The 18,886-nt window shown below is 39.2% G+C and overlaps 1 protein-coding gene across 1 annotated transcript; it reads right to left on the minus strand.

Annotated features, from left to right (window-relative positions):
• Positions 1–14,325: 14,325 nt before the first annotated feature.
• Positions 14,326–15,975, minus strand: LOC106082531 (uncharacterized). Its single transcript, XM_013245097.2, has 2 exons — positions 14,902–15,975; positions 14,326–14,487 (listed from the first exon to the last, which is right to left on the minus strand). Exons 1-2 carry the CDS (start codon positions 15,973–15,975, stop codon positions 14,326–14,328), a joined length of 1,236 nt encoding a protein of 411 aa, XP_013100551.2.
• Between the last annotated feature and the right edge of the window lie 2,911 nt (positions 15,976–18,886).

Genomic DNA, 18,886 nt, shown 5'->3' on the forward strand with positions numbered 1-18,886 from the left:
TCAAATACCTTTCAATTAAGCCACATATTATCATGGTCGGTAAATTTGTATTCTTTGAGGAAGGGGCGGTGCCCCAAATACATGGTCACACATTTGGATATAAGATTCGTATTCTACTCCGAAATACCTTTATTCGAGCCCCATATGGGAAAGGGGGGTAGACCTCCAGAAAATTGGTCCCGAAAGTGGGTATACATTTTGCGCTCTACTCCCCAATACCTGTCATTTGACACCCAGAAGCTCTTAGCCCCAAAAATGATCAGCATCGTGAAATACTCTCAAATATCATTTATTTGTACCCCACATTGCCATTGGTCTAAAAATTGGATATCAAATTCGTTTTCTAATCTCAAATGCCTTTTATTTAAGAGGTATGGGCCCTAAAAACTATCAAGAGCGACCTCCACTCTCTTTAAGACCCAAAAGGACATGGTGAGAAAATACGTCCTATTTGGGGTTGTAAATGGTGTTGAGACGTCCCTTGGCCAGTTGGTGCCGAATGTTGATATCAGATTCATGGTCTATTCCCAAATACCTTTGGGAGCCCCATTTTTCCATAGTCGGCAAACATGTTCGGTTTGGGGGGTGTTTTGGGGGAAGGGGCGGCCACTCAGTGTCTTGCTTCTGAAATTATATATCAGATTCGTGTTCTACTCTAAAAAACCTCTTATTTGAGCCTCAAATTGCAATGGTCAGCAAATACTTCCTATTTGGATGATGTTATGGGGGTGTGGTGGCCTCATAGACACTTTTCCCGAATATTGATATCAGATTCTTGCTTTACCTCCAAAGACCTTTCATTTGAACCCCATATTGCTATGGTCATACATTTGTCCTCTTTGGGGGATATTCTCGGGGATGAGCGGCCCGCAAACACTTGGACCCACATCTGGATATCAGATTCGTGTTCTACACTCAAATACCTTTTATTTAAGCCTCTTATTGCGATGGTCAGTAAATAAGTCCAGTTTGGGGGGTGTTTTGGGGAAGGGGTGGACCCCCAGAAGATGGTCGTACATTTGGATATAAGATTCGTATTTTACTCGCAAATACCCTTTATTTGAGTCCCATATTGTCATGGTCGGTATATATGCCCGATTTAGAAGTGTTTTGGGGGTTGGGGTGGTCCCCCAAACACTTGGTCCGACTTTTGGATATTAGATAAGTTTTCCAATCTAAAATACCTTTCATTTGAGTCCCATATTGTCGTGATTGGTGTATATATATATATATATTTGGTAGGTTTTGGGGGTGGGGCGCCCCCCTACGTACCCTATCCGAAATGTCAAATTTTTGTTTGTAGGTTTCTATACGAGAGCACATAAAATTTCGCTTAAATCGCACCACCCATCTCCGAGTTCTAGCTTTCCAGAAAATTGGGGTAAGGGGGAGGGTCCGCCCCCCCTTCAGATTTCAAAAAATTTAGTACCCAATTTTCACCACGGGATCTGTGAAAATTTCAAGAAAATTGATTCAGCCGTTTCTGAGTCTATAAGGAACACACAAACAAGCAAACAAACACAAATTGCTGTATATATATAAGATTTTTCATATTTACAGGATTTTTTGCCAGAAAAAAAATCCCATAACCATATGTATAGGAATTTTGTCAAAGATCTTCTCCCCTCCTTATAACCAGACTATTATGCGAATTAGTTAAATTAAATTAAAGGCCAACCATATGGGGAGACTAATTTAAGGAGAAGGGGCTTATAGACAATGCCATTAAGCTCTTAGCACCTTTGAACTGTGACAGCTGAATATAATTGGTGCGTATGCTTGCCTTAAATCCATGTGACACACGTTCCTGTTTTCGGAGTCTTTCGAATGTGTTAATTAGGCAGTATATTGAAAAAAGTGGGGGTTAATCGATAAGCGAAAATGTTTTTACAATGCGACAAATTGGTTGTCTAAATAGATCTAAAAGATAGACAAGTTCTTGATAGTTAGTTAGATAAGAAAAAGGAATCGTACTTCATTATAAGTCTTCTAAGTGTCAGTGCTTAGTTGTCTGCGGTAAAGAGCCCACCATGTGGCACCATTTAAGAACTGTAAAAAACCACTGCAAACAAATCGTTCAATTCTATCCGGTATTTGTAGGATTGACTTCGTATTGGTATGATTATCGCAATGCTGAATTTAAACGGAATACCATATCGCGTCTACTCCTAGTGGCAGTCAACATTATAGGATTTGTGTGGATAATTAACGAGAATGCATTTCTTTTTGTTAAGACTTTTTATAAAAATCACTTAAATAAAGTGATGATATTGGCAATTTTGACCAAATTTATATTCATCATTCTGCCCCCCATTTTTGCTTTCGTGCAAATCCTATTTTGCGACACCCGATTTGTCAACCTCAAGAAGAGGTTACAAAGTCTGGAACTGCAATGCCACACCAGAATAGTTCCCAGTCAAAAAGTCGAAGCAGCCCTAAGACCACTACGTTATTTAAAATATTTTCTTGTGGTCTTCATCCATGTGAACATAAGCTTTCGGGACTTTTTTCTATTTGAACATTGGCTGCTGCTCCCCATATTCTATGTGAACGTATTGTCCTTGTCGAATTTTTGGCTGCTCCAATATTTTGAAGTGATTGCAAATGTATGTCGTCTCTTCTATTACCTCGATGAACATATTCGGCAATTGAGGCAAAACCTTACAAATGCCTCTGAGGCCATAGATGAGCATATGGAATATCGCTTGTGTTTGCAAGTAATCTGGATAAGGCAAAGGCATTTTGAATTATGTCGTATTTGGCAAGACCTTGAAGCAATGTGCAATTGGCAGCTATTCCTAAAACGCCTGTTCAATCTCATTTCATGTGGAATGCACTTTTATGCGACAATAGTGGAAACGCGATTTTTCGGCTTATACAATGTTTTGTTTTACGATGTTGCCGATTATGGGCCAAAAGTATTGGATTTTTTTGTTACCGATTATTTGTGTGAACTCACCAAAAACACCTTCGGCGAGCTGGAACTAAACATAAGCGATTTGAATATGACGAATCCTACCCTACTAAAGCTGAGTCGAGAAGTAAGTCGCAGCTTTATGCTTATTATTGGGTTACCCAAAAAGTAATTGCGGATTTTTTAAAAGAAAGTAAATGCATTTTTAATAAAACTTAGAATGAACTTTAATCAAATATACTTTTTTTACACTTTTTTTCTAAAGCAAGCTAAAAGTAACAGCTGATAACTGACAGAAGAAAGAATGCAATTACAGAGTCACAAGCTGTGAAAAAATTTGTCAACGCCGACTATATGAAAAATCCGCAATTACTTTTTGGGCAACCCAATATATAATGTACCATACTTTTTCTCAATACATTTTCTGTCTGTCCGCCTCTTTGTCTGTCTGTCTGTCTCTCTGTGTGTTAAGGTACATGACATCTCCATTTTTTTTTATTGCAGTGTGAAGACTTTTCATTGTATTTGCGCTGCCGCCAATTGATTTCATTTAATTCCAATTTCGTGACCATGAATCGCAGAACCTGGTTTGGCATGATGGCTGCTGCTGTAACCATATCGATTTACCTAATTCAATCACATTTTATTGTAGCTTAAGGCACTCAAATAAAAAAAGAAAGAAACCAAAATGGAATCATAGAAATATGAAGTTGTATTTCGACTCGACATTCTGATTCGATCTAGCCATGTCCGTCCGTCTGTCTGTCTGTCGAAATCATGATAGCCGTCGAACGCTTGAAATTTTACACAGACACTTCCTATTGATGTAGGGCAATGGGGATTGGAATTGGCCATATCGGTTCCGATTTGGATATAGCTCCCATATAAACCGATCTTGGATCTTGGCTTCTTGAGCCCCTAGAACCCGCAATTTTTGTCCGTTTTAGCTGAAATTTTGCACTTAGTGTTATGTTATGACTTCCAACAACTGCGACAAGTTGGGTCCAAATCAGTCGAGGATCTGATATGGCTTCCATATAAACCGATCTCCCGATTTGACTTCTTTTGCCCTTGCAAACCGCAATTTTTATACGATTTGGCTGAAACTTTGCACATAGTGTTCGGTTATAATTTCCAACAACTGTGTCAAGTACGGTCCAAATCGGTGTATAACCTGATATAGCTGCCATATAAACCGATCTCCCGATTTGACTTCTTGAGTCCTTACAAGCCTCAATTGTTTTACGATTTGGCTGAAATTTTGCACATAGTGCTCTGTTACGACTTCCAACAACTGTACCAAATACGGTGCTGCTGATGTAAGGCCAGATCAAGATTGAGGTTCGATCTGTGTGGTGTTCATTGCTGTCCAGAGGTTGCGGATTGTGAAATGCTCCATCGGAGTAGTTGCAACGTCAGCAGCGGACAGTCAGCGGTATTGAGCGAAGAGTCTCAGTGAGAGGTCGGGCGGCACCGAATCTTGCACAATAGCGGTGAATAGCTGCCAGCTGAATGTGTTCCTTGGAGAACGACCGTCTCCCATTGCAACTGAAGAAATTGCCCTCCCCCGGCAAACCAATTACGAAACGGCAGATGGAGGCCACCGTAGCGCAGAGGTAAGCATATCCGCCTATGACGCTCAATACCGCTGATTCTCCGCTGCTGGCGTTGCAACTACTCCGATGGAGCATTTCACAATCCGCAACCTGTGGACAGCACACAGATCGGACCTCAATGTTCACACACCACACAGATCGGACCTCAATAATCCAGCCTGTGTGGTGCTTACAGCTATCCCGTACCGGGATCTGTGTGGTCCCCAGTCATCTTGTGGAATTTAGAGATAAAATTTCGAAACACCGAGGAGTGAAACAGGGAGTTCCTCAAGTCGGGGTGATAATTCGGTACTGTTTAACCTCTACTTATCCTCCATTCCTCTGCCTGCAGATGGCATAAAGATAGTATCATATGCGAACGATTGTACGATCATGGCATCAGACCCCCCAGCCATTGGGTTCGAATCCTGGCAGGAACATCAGAAAATATTTCAGCGGTGGTTGTTCCCTCCTAATGCTGGCGATATTTGTGAGGTACTTTGCCTTCCCGTTTGTAACCTGGGACACACGTCACCTGCTTAACTGCCCAGCCAGACCCATTCGTCCCAGACCCAGATCCCTCTGGACGTACCCCATTTTTATCGCAGAGTTCCTTGATCTGGACACTAAACAGAATCAAGCAGACGAAAGATACAACACAACACACTGCTACAAGAACAACAACAAATCGCCTCACCCTAATATATATGGAGGAAATACAGAAGAATTTTCAAAAATTTCGTATTTATAGAATGGTTTTCGTATTTACAGGAAAGGAATTTTGTCAAAGATCTTTTCACCTCTTTGTACCCAGACTATTATGCGAATTAGTTAAATTAAATCAAACCAGTAAGGAAAGGTAGAAGTCGGGCAATGCCGACCTTATAATACCTTACTCCTACACTATAGGTACAAAGTGGGAGCTATATCTAATCCTGAACCAATTTGATGGTCCTAGGCGGATGTTTTCAGATGGGTTATTAAACAACCCAAATTTCGAGAAATCCTAGTCAAAATCTGAGGAACATATATATGGTTGCTACATCTAAATCTGAACCGACTTTGACCAAACTTCTTGTGGTAGGCATCGAGGAAAGATTTTCCGTGCCGAATTTCGAGAGAATCGGTTAATAAATGACCATTTTATGGCATTATTACTGGAAATCGGACGAACATATATATGGGAGCTATATCTAAATCTGAACCGATTTCGAGTAAACTTTATAGATGTTGTGAAAGTCGTCGAGGAAAGCATTGTACAAAGATTTGGGAAGATCGGTCAATAAATGCCCTCACAGTGGCTCTAGGAGTGAAAATCGGGCGATATATATACATGAGAGCTATATCTAAATCCGTACCGATTTCTATGAAATTCACCAGTAATGTCGAAAGTCATAAGAAAATCCTTACTGCCAAAATACGAGAGAATCGGTTAATAAATGACCATTTTATGGCATTATTACTGGAAATCGGACAAACATATATATGGGATCTATATCTAAATCTGAACCGATTTCGAGCAAACTTATTGGATACTGTGGCAGTCGTCGAAGAAAGCATCGTACAAAGTTTTGGGAAGATTGGTCAATAAGTGGTCAAACAGTGGCTCTAAGAGTGAAAATCGGGCGATATATATACATGAGAGCTATATCTAAATCTGAACCGATTTCTATGAAATTCACCAGTAATGTCGAAAATTAAGAGAAAATCCTTTTTGCCAATTTTCGAGAGAATCGGTTAACAAATGACCATTTTATGGCATTATTACTGGAAATCGGACGAACATATATATGGGAGCTATATCTAAATCTGAACCGATTTCGAGTAAACTTTATAGATGTTGTGGAAGTCGTCGAGGAAAGCATTGTACAAAGATTTGGGAAGATTGGTCAATAAATGGGCTTGCAGTGGCTCTAGGAGTAAAAATCGGGCGATATATATACATGAGAGCTATATCTAAATCCGAACCGATTTCTATGAAATTCACCAGTAATGTCGAAAGTCATAAGAAAGTCCTTAGTGCCAAAATACGAGAGAATCGGTTATCAAATGACTATTTTATTGCATTATTACTGGAAATCGGACGAACATATATATGGGAGCTATATCTAAATCTGAACCGATTTCGAGCAAACTTTGTAGATATTGTGAAAGTTATCGAGGAAAGGGTTGTACAAAGTTTTGGGAAGATTGGTCAATAAATGGGCTTGCAGTGGCTCTAGGAGTAAAAATCGGGCGATATATATACATGAGAGCTATATCTAAATCCGAACCGATTTCTATGAAATTCACCTGTAATGTCGAAAGTCATAAGAAAATCCTTACTGCCAAAATACAAGAGAATCGGTTAATAAATGACTATTTTATTGCATTATTACTGGAAATCGGACAAACATATATGTGGGAGCTATATCTAAATCTGAACCGATTCCGAGCAAACTTATTCGATACTGTGGCAGTCGTCGAAGAAAGCATCGTACAAAGTTTTGGGAAGATTGGTCAATAAGTGGTCAAACAGTGGCTCTAAGAGTGAAAATCGGGCGATATATATACATGAGAGCTATATCTAAATCTGAAACGATTTCTATGAAATTCACCAGTAATGTCGAGAGTTAAGAGAAAATCCTTCCTACCAAATTTCGAGAGAATCGGTTAACAAGTGACTATTTTATTGCATTATTATTAGAAATCGGACGAACATATATATGGGAGCCAAATCCAAATCTGAACCGATTTTTTCCAATTTCAATAGGCTTCATCTCTAGGGCGAAAAACATGCCTGTAGCAAATTCTAAGATGATTGAATGAAAACAGCGACTTGTAGTTTGTACACAAATTAACATGGACAGCCAGACGGAAGGACAGACAGACGGACATAGCTAAATCGAATCAGAAAGTGATTCTAAGTCGGTCGGTATAATTATCTATGGGTCTCTCCCTCTTCCTTCTTAGTGTTACAAAAAACTGCACTTAGTTATAATACATGGTACCAAAGAAGTGGTGTAGGGTATAAAAAGGAAGGGCTTAAAGACTATAACATCAAACTCTTAGCACCTTCGAACTGTGACAGCTGAATATAATTGGTGCGTACGCTTGCCTTAAAGCCATTTGACAAATATTCCAGTTTTCGTAGTCTTTCGAATGTGTTAATTCGGCATTATGTTGAAAAAAGTGGGAGGACAGCTTTTGTCGATATTCGAAAATGTTAGTTCAATCTAACAAATTGGTTGTATAAATAGATCTAAAAGATAGACAAGTCCTTGATAGTTACAGATAACATACCACAAGAAAAAGGAATCGTATTTCATTATTAGTCTTCTAGGTGTCAGTGCTTAGTTGTCTGCGGTAAAGAGGCCGCCATGTGGCACCATTTAAAAATTATAAAAAACCACTGCAAACAAATCGCTCAATTCTATCCGGTATTTGTAGGATTGACTTCGTATTGGTATGATTATCGCAATGCTGAATTTAAACGGAATACCATATCGCGTCTACTCCTGTTGGCAGTCAACATTATAGGATTTGTGTGGATAATTAACGAGAATGCATTTTTTGTTAAGACTTTTTATAAAAATGACTTAAATAAAGTGATGATATTGGCAATTTTGACCAAATTTATATTCATCATTCTGCCCCCCATTTTTGCTTTCGTGCAAATCCTATTTTGCGACACCCGATTTGTCAACCTCAAGAAGAGGTTGCAAAGTCTAGAACTGCAATGCCGCACCAGAATTGTTTCCTGTAAAAATGTCGAATCAGCTCTACGACCACTTCGTTATTTCAAATATTTTCTTGTGGTCTTCATGTATCTGATCATAATCTTCTGGGAATCTCTGTTATTTGAAAAGTGGTTGCTGTTCCCCATATTCTATATGAATATAATGTCCTTGTCGAATTTTTGGCTGCTTCAATATTTTGAAGTGATTGCAAAAATATGTCGTCTTTTCTATTACCTCGATAAACATATTCGGCAACTGAAGAAAAACCTTACAAACGCCTTTGAGGACTTCGATGAAAACATGGAATATCACATGTGTTTGGAAGTAATCTGGATAAGGCAAAGGCATTTTGAATTATGTCGCCTTTGGCAAGAACTTGATGCAATGGGCAATTGGCAGCTATTCCTAAAACGCCTAGTAAATCTCGTTTCATGCGGAACGCACTTTTATGCTACAATAGTGGAAACGCGATTTTTCGGCTTACCCAATGTTTTGCTGTACGATGTTGCCGATTATGGGCCAAAAATATTGGATTTTTTTGTTACCGATTATTTGTGTGAACTTACCAAAAACACCTTTGGCGAGTTGGAACTAAACATAAGCGATTTGAATATGACGAATCCTACCCTAAAAAAGCTGAGCCGAGAAGTAAGTCGCAGCTTTATGCTTATTATTGGGTTGCCCAAAAAGTAATTGCGGATTTTTTAAAAGAAAGTAAATGCATTTTTAATAAACCTTAGAATGAACTTTAATCAAATATACTTTTTTACACTTTTTTTCTAAAGCAAGCTAAAAGTAACAGCTGATAACTGACAGAAGAAAGAATGCAATTACAGAGTCACAAGCTGTGAAAAAATTTGTCAACGCCGACTATATGAAAAATCTGCAATTACTTTTTGGGTAACCCAATATAATGCACCATACTTTTTCTCAATACATTTTCTGTCTATCCGCCTCTTTGTCTGTCTGTCTGTCTCTCTGTGTGTTAAGGTACATGACATCTCCATATTTTTTATTGCAGTGTGAAGACTTTTCATTGTATTTGCGCCGTCGCCAGTTGATTTCATTTAATTCCAATTTTGTGAGCATGGATCGCAGAACCTGGTTTGGCATGATGGCTGCTGTTGTAACCATATCGATTTACCTTATTCAGTCACATTTTATTGTAGCTTAAGGCACTCCGAAAAACTCAATCTTGAAAATTGTATTTCTGCAAAATAAAATATATTTCAGTATGTTGCAAACAGAAAATAAGAAAATTCAAATGTTGACAAAGGATATAAGCTACTCACTTTATTTGTGTTATAAATTACACTCTGTATTTTCTGTACACTATTGATTAAAGCTTTCGTAGTCTTATGTGTCCCGTCATCATACCAATAGCTATACTGACCTCCTTCTTACTTCCTTTCAGTAATAGCCTCGTCTTCTCACAATCTGGATCCCCCATAGGATTTTGCCATCCTATTGACCGTTTCGATATTCCACATGCTGGTTGAATGCGCTTTTGTCGCCCACGCCTGCGTCGACCCGAAAGGCTTCGGGTTAACCAAGTTTATTGACGAAAGTCCCCTGGCCTTCACTGCCAATACGTCTGCCCTTTTCATTCCCCCTTACTCCGTTATGGCCCTGCAGCCAGACGATGCCGATTTTGCCATCCTCAGAGAAGGCGTTAATCTCCTTCTTACACTCCAAGACTGTTCGTAACCTTACCCTCCTGTTTATTATAGCCCTTATGACAATTTTACTGTCCGTAAAGATGTTCACACTCGACATCCTCGCATTAGCACCACACCACCGCACCACCTCATGCATTCCATGATCGCCCATATCTCTGCCTGCAGGACTGTATTATGGTCAGGCAGTCTAAAACAGATATGATTCCCTGGGTTCTCAATGTAGACCCTCAGTCCCATTCTGTCCTTCCGTGTAACATGGTCTTCCAGATGGCAATACTAGGGTTCCATCAGTCTGAGACTGTGCCGCTGGCAACATTGCCTCTCACTCGACCTCAAATGTTGTCTCAGTTATCCCATCGGAAACCTCTTCCCTTCCTTCCGGATTTCCTATCGTCGCCTCGATTACACCGCGATGGTATGAGCTGCTCCCATCCTCAATCCATTCTTCCATCGCCTGAAGTCTCATAGCCGCAGTGGCTGCCTCACACTTAATCAGTATGTCAATGGTTCGGTTACCTAGAATAGTCTTCAATGCCCTACCGCACGTGGTCCTTATCTCTATGCCAAGACAACATGTTCTCTGAACTGTTATGTGGTCCCAACGCTGCACTTTTTCTCCATAGCTTACAAATTTTTTTGCAAATTTCGCCCGTGAACTTTAACAGGGGCAAACTTCTCACATATCAATGAGTGCAGTCCAATTCAAGTTTTAAGCTCAATGATAAGGAGCCTCCTTTTTATAGCCGAGTCCGAACGGCGTGCAGCAGTCCGACACCTCTTTCGAGTGAAGTTTTTATATGGCATAGTCCCCTCACAAATGTTGCCAGCATTGGGAAGGGAAAACCACCGTTGAAAATTTTTGCTGATGGTCTCGCCAGGATTCGAACCCAGGTGTTCAGCGTCATAGGCGGACATGCTAACCTCTGCGCTACGGTTGCCTCCTTTTCTCCATAGCAGTCCACCAAACTACTGAGGCGTAAGTAAGTATTGGTCTCATCACGCTCCAATAGAGCCATTAAACTATCCTCGGATTCAGGCCCCATTTGGAGCCTACGGCCCTTCTACATAGGGCCCAACATCTGTGAGCCTTCTCAGTACGCTCCTGAATGTGACACTTCCAATTCGGTTTCCTGTCCAAGATCACTCCTAAGTATACGACCTTGTCAGATATCGAAATCGTCTTATTGAGGAAACGTGGTGCGTTAAATGGGCCCACCTTCGTCTTCCTCGTGAACAGGAGTAACATTGAGTAACGTTACACTCTGGAGTAACATTGAGACCCCTTGGTCTAGCTCATTCATATGCCATATGCAAGACCCTTTCGGTCCTTCGGCCGTGCTGGTTCGGATCCTTACCCCTAAGAAGCATTATAACCTCGTCTGCATAGCAGGCAGGTTCAAATCCTTCCTCAGCCGGCATCCGTAATAGGTTATTTATGGTGGTCAACCAAAGGAGTAGCGGTAAAATGCCCCCTTGTGGCACATTCTACCTTATGTTTATGTAATGGGACCCGCAATTTATCTCACTGTTCCTTAGCATAGGGTTTATGCAGTCTCTAAGGACCGGATGCACCCGGTATTGGTCTAACGATTGGATCAATGTGCCATTTCGCACATTTTTAAACGCCCATTCGATGTCAATACAAACCGCCCATGTGTACGTCTTGGCATCGAAGGATTCTTGTATTTTATGCACAACCTTGTGTAGAACAGTTTCCACCGACCTTCCCTTGACATAGGCATGCTGTTTATATTTAAGCAGTTCGCTGGATGTCTTTCTCTTTATCATAGTATCCACAATGCTGATAGGCCTGTGGGCCTTTGGTGACCCATAACTTGCCTAGCCGGGTTTGGGTATAAACACCACCCTTTCCTCCTGCCAGGCTTTCGAAGTATATGCAAGTCCTAGGCACACTGTGAAAATAGTGGCCAGATGAAGCGCCAGATAGTCGGCCTCCTTTGGCAGGCCCTTACCCACCCTTACCTCCTGCCATGCTTTCGGAGTTTATGCAAGTCCTTGACACGCTGTGAAAATAGCTCCCCGATTAGGCGCCAGATAGTCGGACTGATTTTGTAGTAACGACGGAAATATTCCATCAGGTCCGGGTGACTTGAATGGTTTGAAGCTCCCCAAGACTTCCAAATTGCAAATTTTGCCCATGAACATTCCACTAAGGAACAGGGGCAAACTTCTCTCATATCAATGAGTGCAGTCCGATTCAAGTTAAAGCTCAATGTTTTAGCAGAGTCCGAACGGCGAGCCCCAGTGCGACACCTCTTTGGAGAGAAGATTTTACATGGCATAGTACCTCACAAATGTTGCCAGCATTGGGAAGGGGAAACCACCGTTGAAAATTTTTGCTGATGGCCTCGCAAGGATTCGAAGCCAGGTTTCAATGTCATAGGCGGACATGCTAACCTCTGCGCTACGGTGGCCCCTAAGGCTTCCTTGACCATAAATTCCGTTATGATAAGCCATCGGTCAACCTCATTATTCCAAGATTCCGGTGTCTGCGTGAGCCCCGTCATATCCTATATCATATAAATGGGCCAAATTCATTCATGTTTTGATGTTGCTGCCATATAATCCGATCTTCAAATTTGACTTCTTGAGCCTCTAGAGGGCGCACTTCTTATCCGGTTTGGCTGAAAATTTCCACGTAGTGTTCTGGTATCACTCACCACAACTGTGCTTATTGTTGGAAGTGAAGGAAGGAAGGAAGGCAGTTATATCGGTTCATAACCTGATATAGCTGCCATATAAATCGATCGCCCGATTAGATTTCTTGAGCTTCTAGAGGGCGCAATTGTTATCCAATTTAGTTGAAAGTGTTTTATTATGACTTCCAACAACTGTGCTAAGTATGATTCAAATCGGTATTTAACCTGATATAGCTGCCATATAAACCGATGTGGGATCTTGACTTCTTGAGCCAATAGAGGGCGCAATTCTTATCCGATTTGGCTGAAATTTTGCATGAAGTGTTTTGCTATGACTTCCAACAACCGCGCTTAGTTTGGTTTAAATTGGTTCATAACCTGATATAGCTGCCATATAAACCGTTGTGAGATCTTGACTTCTTAAGCCAATAGAGGGCGCAATTCTTATCCGATTTGGCTGAAATTTTGCAGGAAGTGATTCGTTATAACTTCCACTAACTGTGTTAAGTATGCATCAAATCGGTTCGTACCTGATATACCTGTCATATAAACTGATCTTGGATCTTGACTTCTGGAGTCAATTCCTATCCGATTTGGCTGAAATTTGGCATAAGATGTTTTGTTATGACCTGAATCAGTCCATAACTTGATATAGGTGCCATATAAACGGATCTGGGATTTTGACAACTTAGGCCTCTAGAGGACGAAATTCTTTTCCGATTTGACCGACCTCCCAGAAACTGGGAACGGCATATTGCCCGATTTTACTAATATTTGGATCAATGAGCTGTGCTAGATAAATTTTGATATACCTGTCATATATGCTGATCTCCCGATTTAAGGTCTTGGACACACAAAAGGAGTATTTATTTTTCAAGTTCACTGTAATTTAGCACATTGAGTTTTATTAGGCCCCTGATTGGGCTGTATTTGGATATAACTACCATATATACCGATCTCCCCATTTAAGTTCTTGGGCTCATAAAAGGGGTATTTATTAACCAATTTCGCTGAAATTTGACACTGTGAGCTACATAAGGCACCTCAAACTGAGTATAACCTAGATCGGTCTATATTTGGATAAAACTGCCATATATAGCGATCTTCCGATTAAAGGTCTAGGGCCCATCACATTTGCCCGATTTTGGTTCAGGTCGAACCATATTCAGATATAGCTGTCATATATATCCATCCCGCGATTTGAGGTCATTCACCCATAAAATGCTTACATATGACTCGATTTTGCTGATATTTAGTACGGTGAGTTGTTTTAGACCCCTGCACATCCTTCCCGAATATGGAGCCAAACGTATCATGGAAATGGATAGTGGGCATAAAAATCAATCTTTCGATTTACGTTTTTGAACCCACATATCAATGAGCTTAAACTTGAAATGGACAGTTCTCATTGATATGTGAGAAGGTTGTCCCTTTTTCGCAATGCAATATTCATGGGCAAAGTTGCAATTTACATTTGAACCCACAAAAGGCCCATTTGTTGTGCTAAATTTTGGAACAGTAAGCTGCTTTAGATCCTCGACGTTCGTGCTGCTTTGGGTCTATATCGGACATTATTTCGATATAGCAAGGAACGGGTTTATAAATGAACCATTTTCAGCTAATTTTAGTCGAAATGTGGTCAATAGATATAGCTAAGGTGGTGGGTATCTTAAGTTCGACACGGCCGAACTTAATGCCCGCAAACAAACATGTTTTTGCAATTCTTTTCACTCTCAGTCACACTGTTGATGTTTTTATCTATCTTTTCAAAGAAGTACTTAAATGAGTCTGTATTAAAACTATGGAATACATGAGTAAATTCGACATCATATAGAACCAAGATTTGCGATCCAAATTTAAGGCTCCAGCTAATTTTAAGTACAACTTTCGATGGCAGATATGTAGTGAGAACTCTTCGCACTGTAAATAAGGAAAAGAGAGATAAATAAAATGAAAAATATTATTCAAAATCATGATTTTTTTCCAAAATTAAAATAGTTTCGTCTATTCTACAAAGTATTGGGTTGCTCAAAAAGTAATTGCGGATTTTTCATATAGTCGGCGTTGACAAATTTTTTCAACGGCTTGTGACTCTGTAATTGCATTCTTTCTTCTGTCAGTTATCAGCTGTTACTTTTAGCTTGCTTTAGAAAAAAAGTGTAAAAAAGTATATTTGATTAAAGTTCATTCTAAGTTTTATTAAAAATGCATTTACTTTCTTTTAAAAAATCCGCAATTACTTTTTAGGCAACTCAATAATAATAAAGTAATAATTAATTGACTCTCATTCATAATTGCCTTATTGCTCTTTTTATTTTGATTATTTTTACTTACCAGCTGGTCAAATATTTTCCACTCTCGATATATGCCATTAAAATCCTTCAAAGCCAATTCCAGATCATCAAAACTTTGAGCAGTCACATCGCATATATAATCGATAAGAAATGAGTCCAGCGTAAGCAGCAAATATGAGAGAAATGCCACACCAACAAATATCATGGAATCGTAAATAGTTTTATTGAAGACAAAAACAAAATAGGTGGTTATGCTGTAACTGGCCATATTGGACAAGCGACTAACAAATAATTGCCACTTAAAGTTTTGTTCAAATTTCAGCAAAAGTCCACACAATTCGGAATGCCTCATCAATAGCCAGGACATTGTTGAGCAGGCTTGTGGCTCGTTATTCTCAAGCTTCACTCTTCTGATAACATCGCTTAAGCCCTCTTCTATTTGATACAAGAGACTGCATAGTTTCCACAATAATTCAAAATACTCAAAAAATACAAAACTCCATTGGGACAGGAAATTCCCATAAAGAAAGGCCAATACAAATTTCATTATGCCCATATTGCCAGGCAATATGTAGAGGCCCAACACATAAGTTGTCAGATACATGTAGAGCAGCAAAAAGGTTTTGAGCCAATACAAATATTTGAATCTTTTCTCCAGTGCTGGACAGGCATATTTTAGTCTTTCTAGGCATTTCCTTTCCGCAGCCAGCAATAGCATTTTCAATTGAACAATGGCCTGGTCATGCAGCAAAATATGGCCAACTGTAAATGCCCCCAGAACACTGCGACTTATGGGACTCACATATGAAACCCATTTCATAACAGGATTAACATATGGAACCTTTCCGAAGAGTTCTATATAGCCAGCTAAAATGAAATTGGTGAGCACAGTGCCTGTCAAGTTGGACAACAGCATGACTAGGTGTGACAACCAACTTCGTTTATATTCCAAACATTTGACATCGTACCAGTAAGCAGTCAAACCCAAAAATATGGGATAATAACGGCCCAGGTGTTTTATATTCCTGAGTATCCTTTGCAAGGAGTCCTGGAGTGTATTTTGCAACTTAATGGCTGACCACCAAGATGAATTTTCCGTTTCATATTCCCACATTTATATGAAAACAACTGAAACGCCATTAGGTTATATTTGTAGATGTCATAGCAGTGACTACACATTGTCTGGTATCTGCCTTTGTATCTTCAATGGGGATCAAACATTTTGTTGATGGTCTCTGTTTGATATTTACTTACGAATAATTTATTCATGACAAGTACTTAAGAACCCTTAAAATACCTATACACAAATATTAGGTTGATTGCTGGCTACTAAAGTTCAAATGGTTGTGTAATAGGCTGTATCGATACACATATGGAAATATAGTAAGTAACAGGTATGTTATTAAAGGATGCCCCTTATCATTGAGCAATCATTGATATGTGAGAATGTTCATAGGCAAATTTGCATTTTTTTACTATATTAAGCACCTGTTACCTTATTAGGTATCAGGTACTATATTTAGTACCAGGTACTATATTAATTACCAGATACTATATTAAGTACCAGGTACTACATTAAGTACCAGGTACTACATTAAGTACCAGGTACTTTATCAAGTACCAGGTAACATATCAAGTACATGGTAATATATAAAGTACCAGGTACTATATCAAGTACCAGGTACTATATCAAGTACCACCTATTTTATTTAGTACCCGTCAATACCAGGCACTTTATTTAGTACCAGGTACTTTATTTAGTACCATGTACTTTTTTTAGTACCAGGTACTTTATTTAGTACCAGGTACTTTATTTATAACTCTATTAAATACCTGGTACTCAATAAAGTAACTGGTACTAAAAAAATACCTTGTACTTGATATATTACTTGATATGGTACCTGGTACTTAATATAGTATCTGATACTTGATATAGTACTTGGGTCTTCGTAAAGTACCTGGTACTAAATAAAGTACCATGTACTGAAAAAAGTACCTGGTACTAAATAAAGTACCATGTACTGAATAAAGCAACTGGTACTAAATAAAGTACAATGTACTGAATATAGTACCATATACTGAATATAGTACTCTACTAAGTACCTGGTACTATATTCAGTACCAGTTACTGCATTTAGTATCAGTTGCTTTATTTAGTATCAGGTACTTTATTTAGTACCATGTACCATTTTAGCACCAGGTACCTTATTTAATACCAGGAACTTTATTTAGTACCAGGTCATTAATAACACTCGCCTTTTCCTCGTTCAACTTTAACGAAAACCCTCTCTTTTAGACTTCCTTTCTTCTTTCTTGTTGACTGCCAGCTTAGCTTATAAATTGGGTTGCCCAAAAATTATTTGCGGATTTTTTAAAAGAAAGTAAATGCATTTTCAATAAAACTTAGAATGAATTTTAATCAAATATACTTTTTTAACACTTTTTTTCTAAAGCAAGCTAAAAATAACAGCTGATAACTGACAGAATAAAGAATGCAATTACAGAGTCACAAGCTGTGAAAAAATTTGTCAACGCCGACTATATGAAAAATCCGCAATTACTTTTTGGGCAACCCAATACCTACCACTACCAGCTATAAGATGACTACACTGATTGACGCAGTTACAATATCCTATCCACATTTTCGATCTTTCGATTCTGAACAAAAAAAAACAACCGCCCTCGACTGTAGCAGATCTCTCAACGAGATGGCTTCTCTCTGGCTACTTCTTTGTAAACAAATCGATCGGCTGGATTTTTCCATCATGACCTCCAGGGACCTTGTCGCAGTAGTTCCCATAGCCCCAGACTTGAATTACAAGGCAACCCTATTAACCTTGTCTAGATCAGGCACATGTGTCCCGGCCCCCAAACATGAGAGCCACACGTCAGAACTGGCTTTGCCATCGCCGAGTACAGCCAGTGCACCAACATAGGTAATAGACCCCACTTACTTCTTAAAGTTTCTGACAGGAGTAACGAGCCGCAAAGGCCTTCTTCACTGGCGAGCTAGGCCTTTTTTATATTAAGCTATGAAGTATAGTAGTTATATTTATAGAAGATCTAGACAAGCCCGTCTGTCTGTTTTTTTTTTTAATCACTCTGCAATCAAGAATTCAAAGATGACCCATATCCTCATATAGCACCCTTTGTACCGATCTTGGTATAAGAAATCATGAGTTCTAAAAGCCGTATTTTTGCCCCGATTTCAATGAACAATCATGCCGAGTTTGGAAAAAATGATCTTCCGATTAAAGGGATTGAGCCAAGAAATGCGCTGTAACAACCTTGTTTACAGTAAATTGTATGGACCCTTCAACACCTGAGTATGGACAAGATCTGAACATATTTGTGTGCAGCTGTCATATAGCCTCGCATTTTTTAACCAGAATTTACGAAATTTGTAAGAGATCCCGTAACACTGTACCATTTACAGTCAATATCAAAACTAACTTTCTTTTTTTCTGAAATTTAAAGCAGTGAGACTGCTTATGGCAGTATTGTGCCCCTCGACATTCTCGGTTTTATTTTCCTCTCATAACAGGGGTTGCCCCCTGCATTTTTCTTTTAAATTAACTTTGTATCGTAATGTTGGAAAAACCTAACAAAATTAAGGTCAGCCTACCAACCTACCAAGGGAATAAAATCCTACCAATTTTAGTGGGAACCTACCAGAAACGACGATACTGGTTGTGATTGCGGGCTGCTTGAATAGCAAAGGTAAAACAAAAACAAAAACAGTGCACTTGTAAATTAAACCACCAGCCCATGTTGCGTATGAGTGCTGTACAAAAATACTTGCAATAAGTATACGCACGGTGGGTAAAATTGGATTAAGGCAAGGAAAGTAGGGGAGAAATCAACTAAGCTAAAGACCTTCATAGCGATGTTTTATTACTAAAAACTATCAAAAAGACATTTTTCAATGGAATATAGAAATCAACAACCATTACCTAAAGCCTAACTTACAAACATAAGCTTTCGACGAATCTCTTTAAACTCAAACCAATTTATACTTTTATTAA

This window comes from Stomoxys calcitrans, chromosome 5, assembly GCF_963082655.1.
Source record: "Stomoxys calcitrans chromosome 5, idStoCalc2.1, whole genome shotgun sequence".
NCBI lineage: Eukaryota > Metazoa > Arthropoda > Insecta > Diptera > Muscidae > Stomoxys > Stomoxys calcitrans.

Excerpts from the sequence above, each read along its gene's own strand:
- LOC106082531 (XM_013245097.2), bottom strand. The coding sequence starts at position 15,975 with ATGTGGGAATATGAAACGGAAAATTCATCTTGGTGGTCAGCCATTAAG. Across the intron at positions 14,488-14,901 it reads GGAAAATATTTGACCAGCTG|TGCGAAGAGTTCTCACTACA; the intron begins GTAAGTAAAAAT and ends CCTTATTTACAG.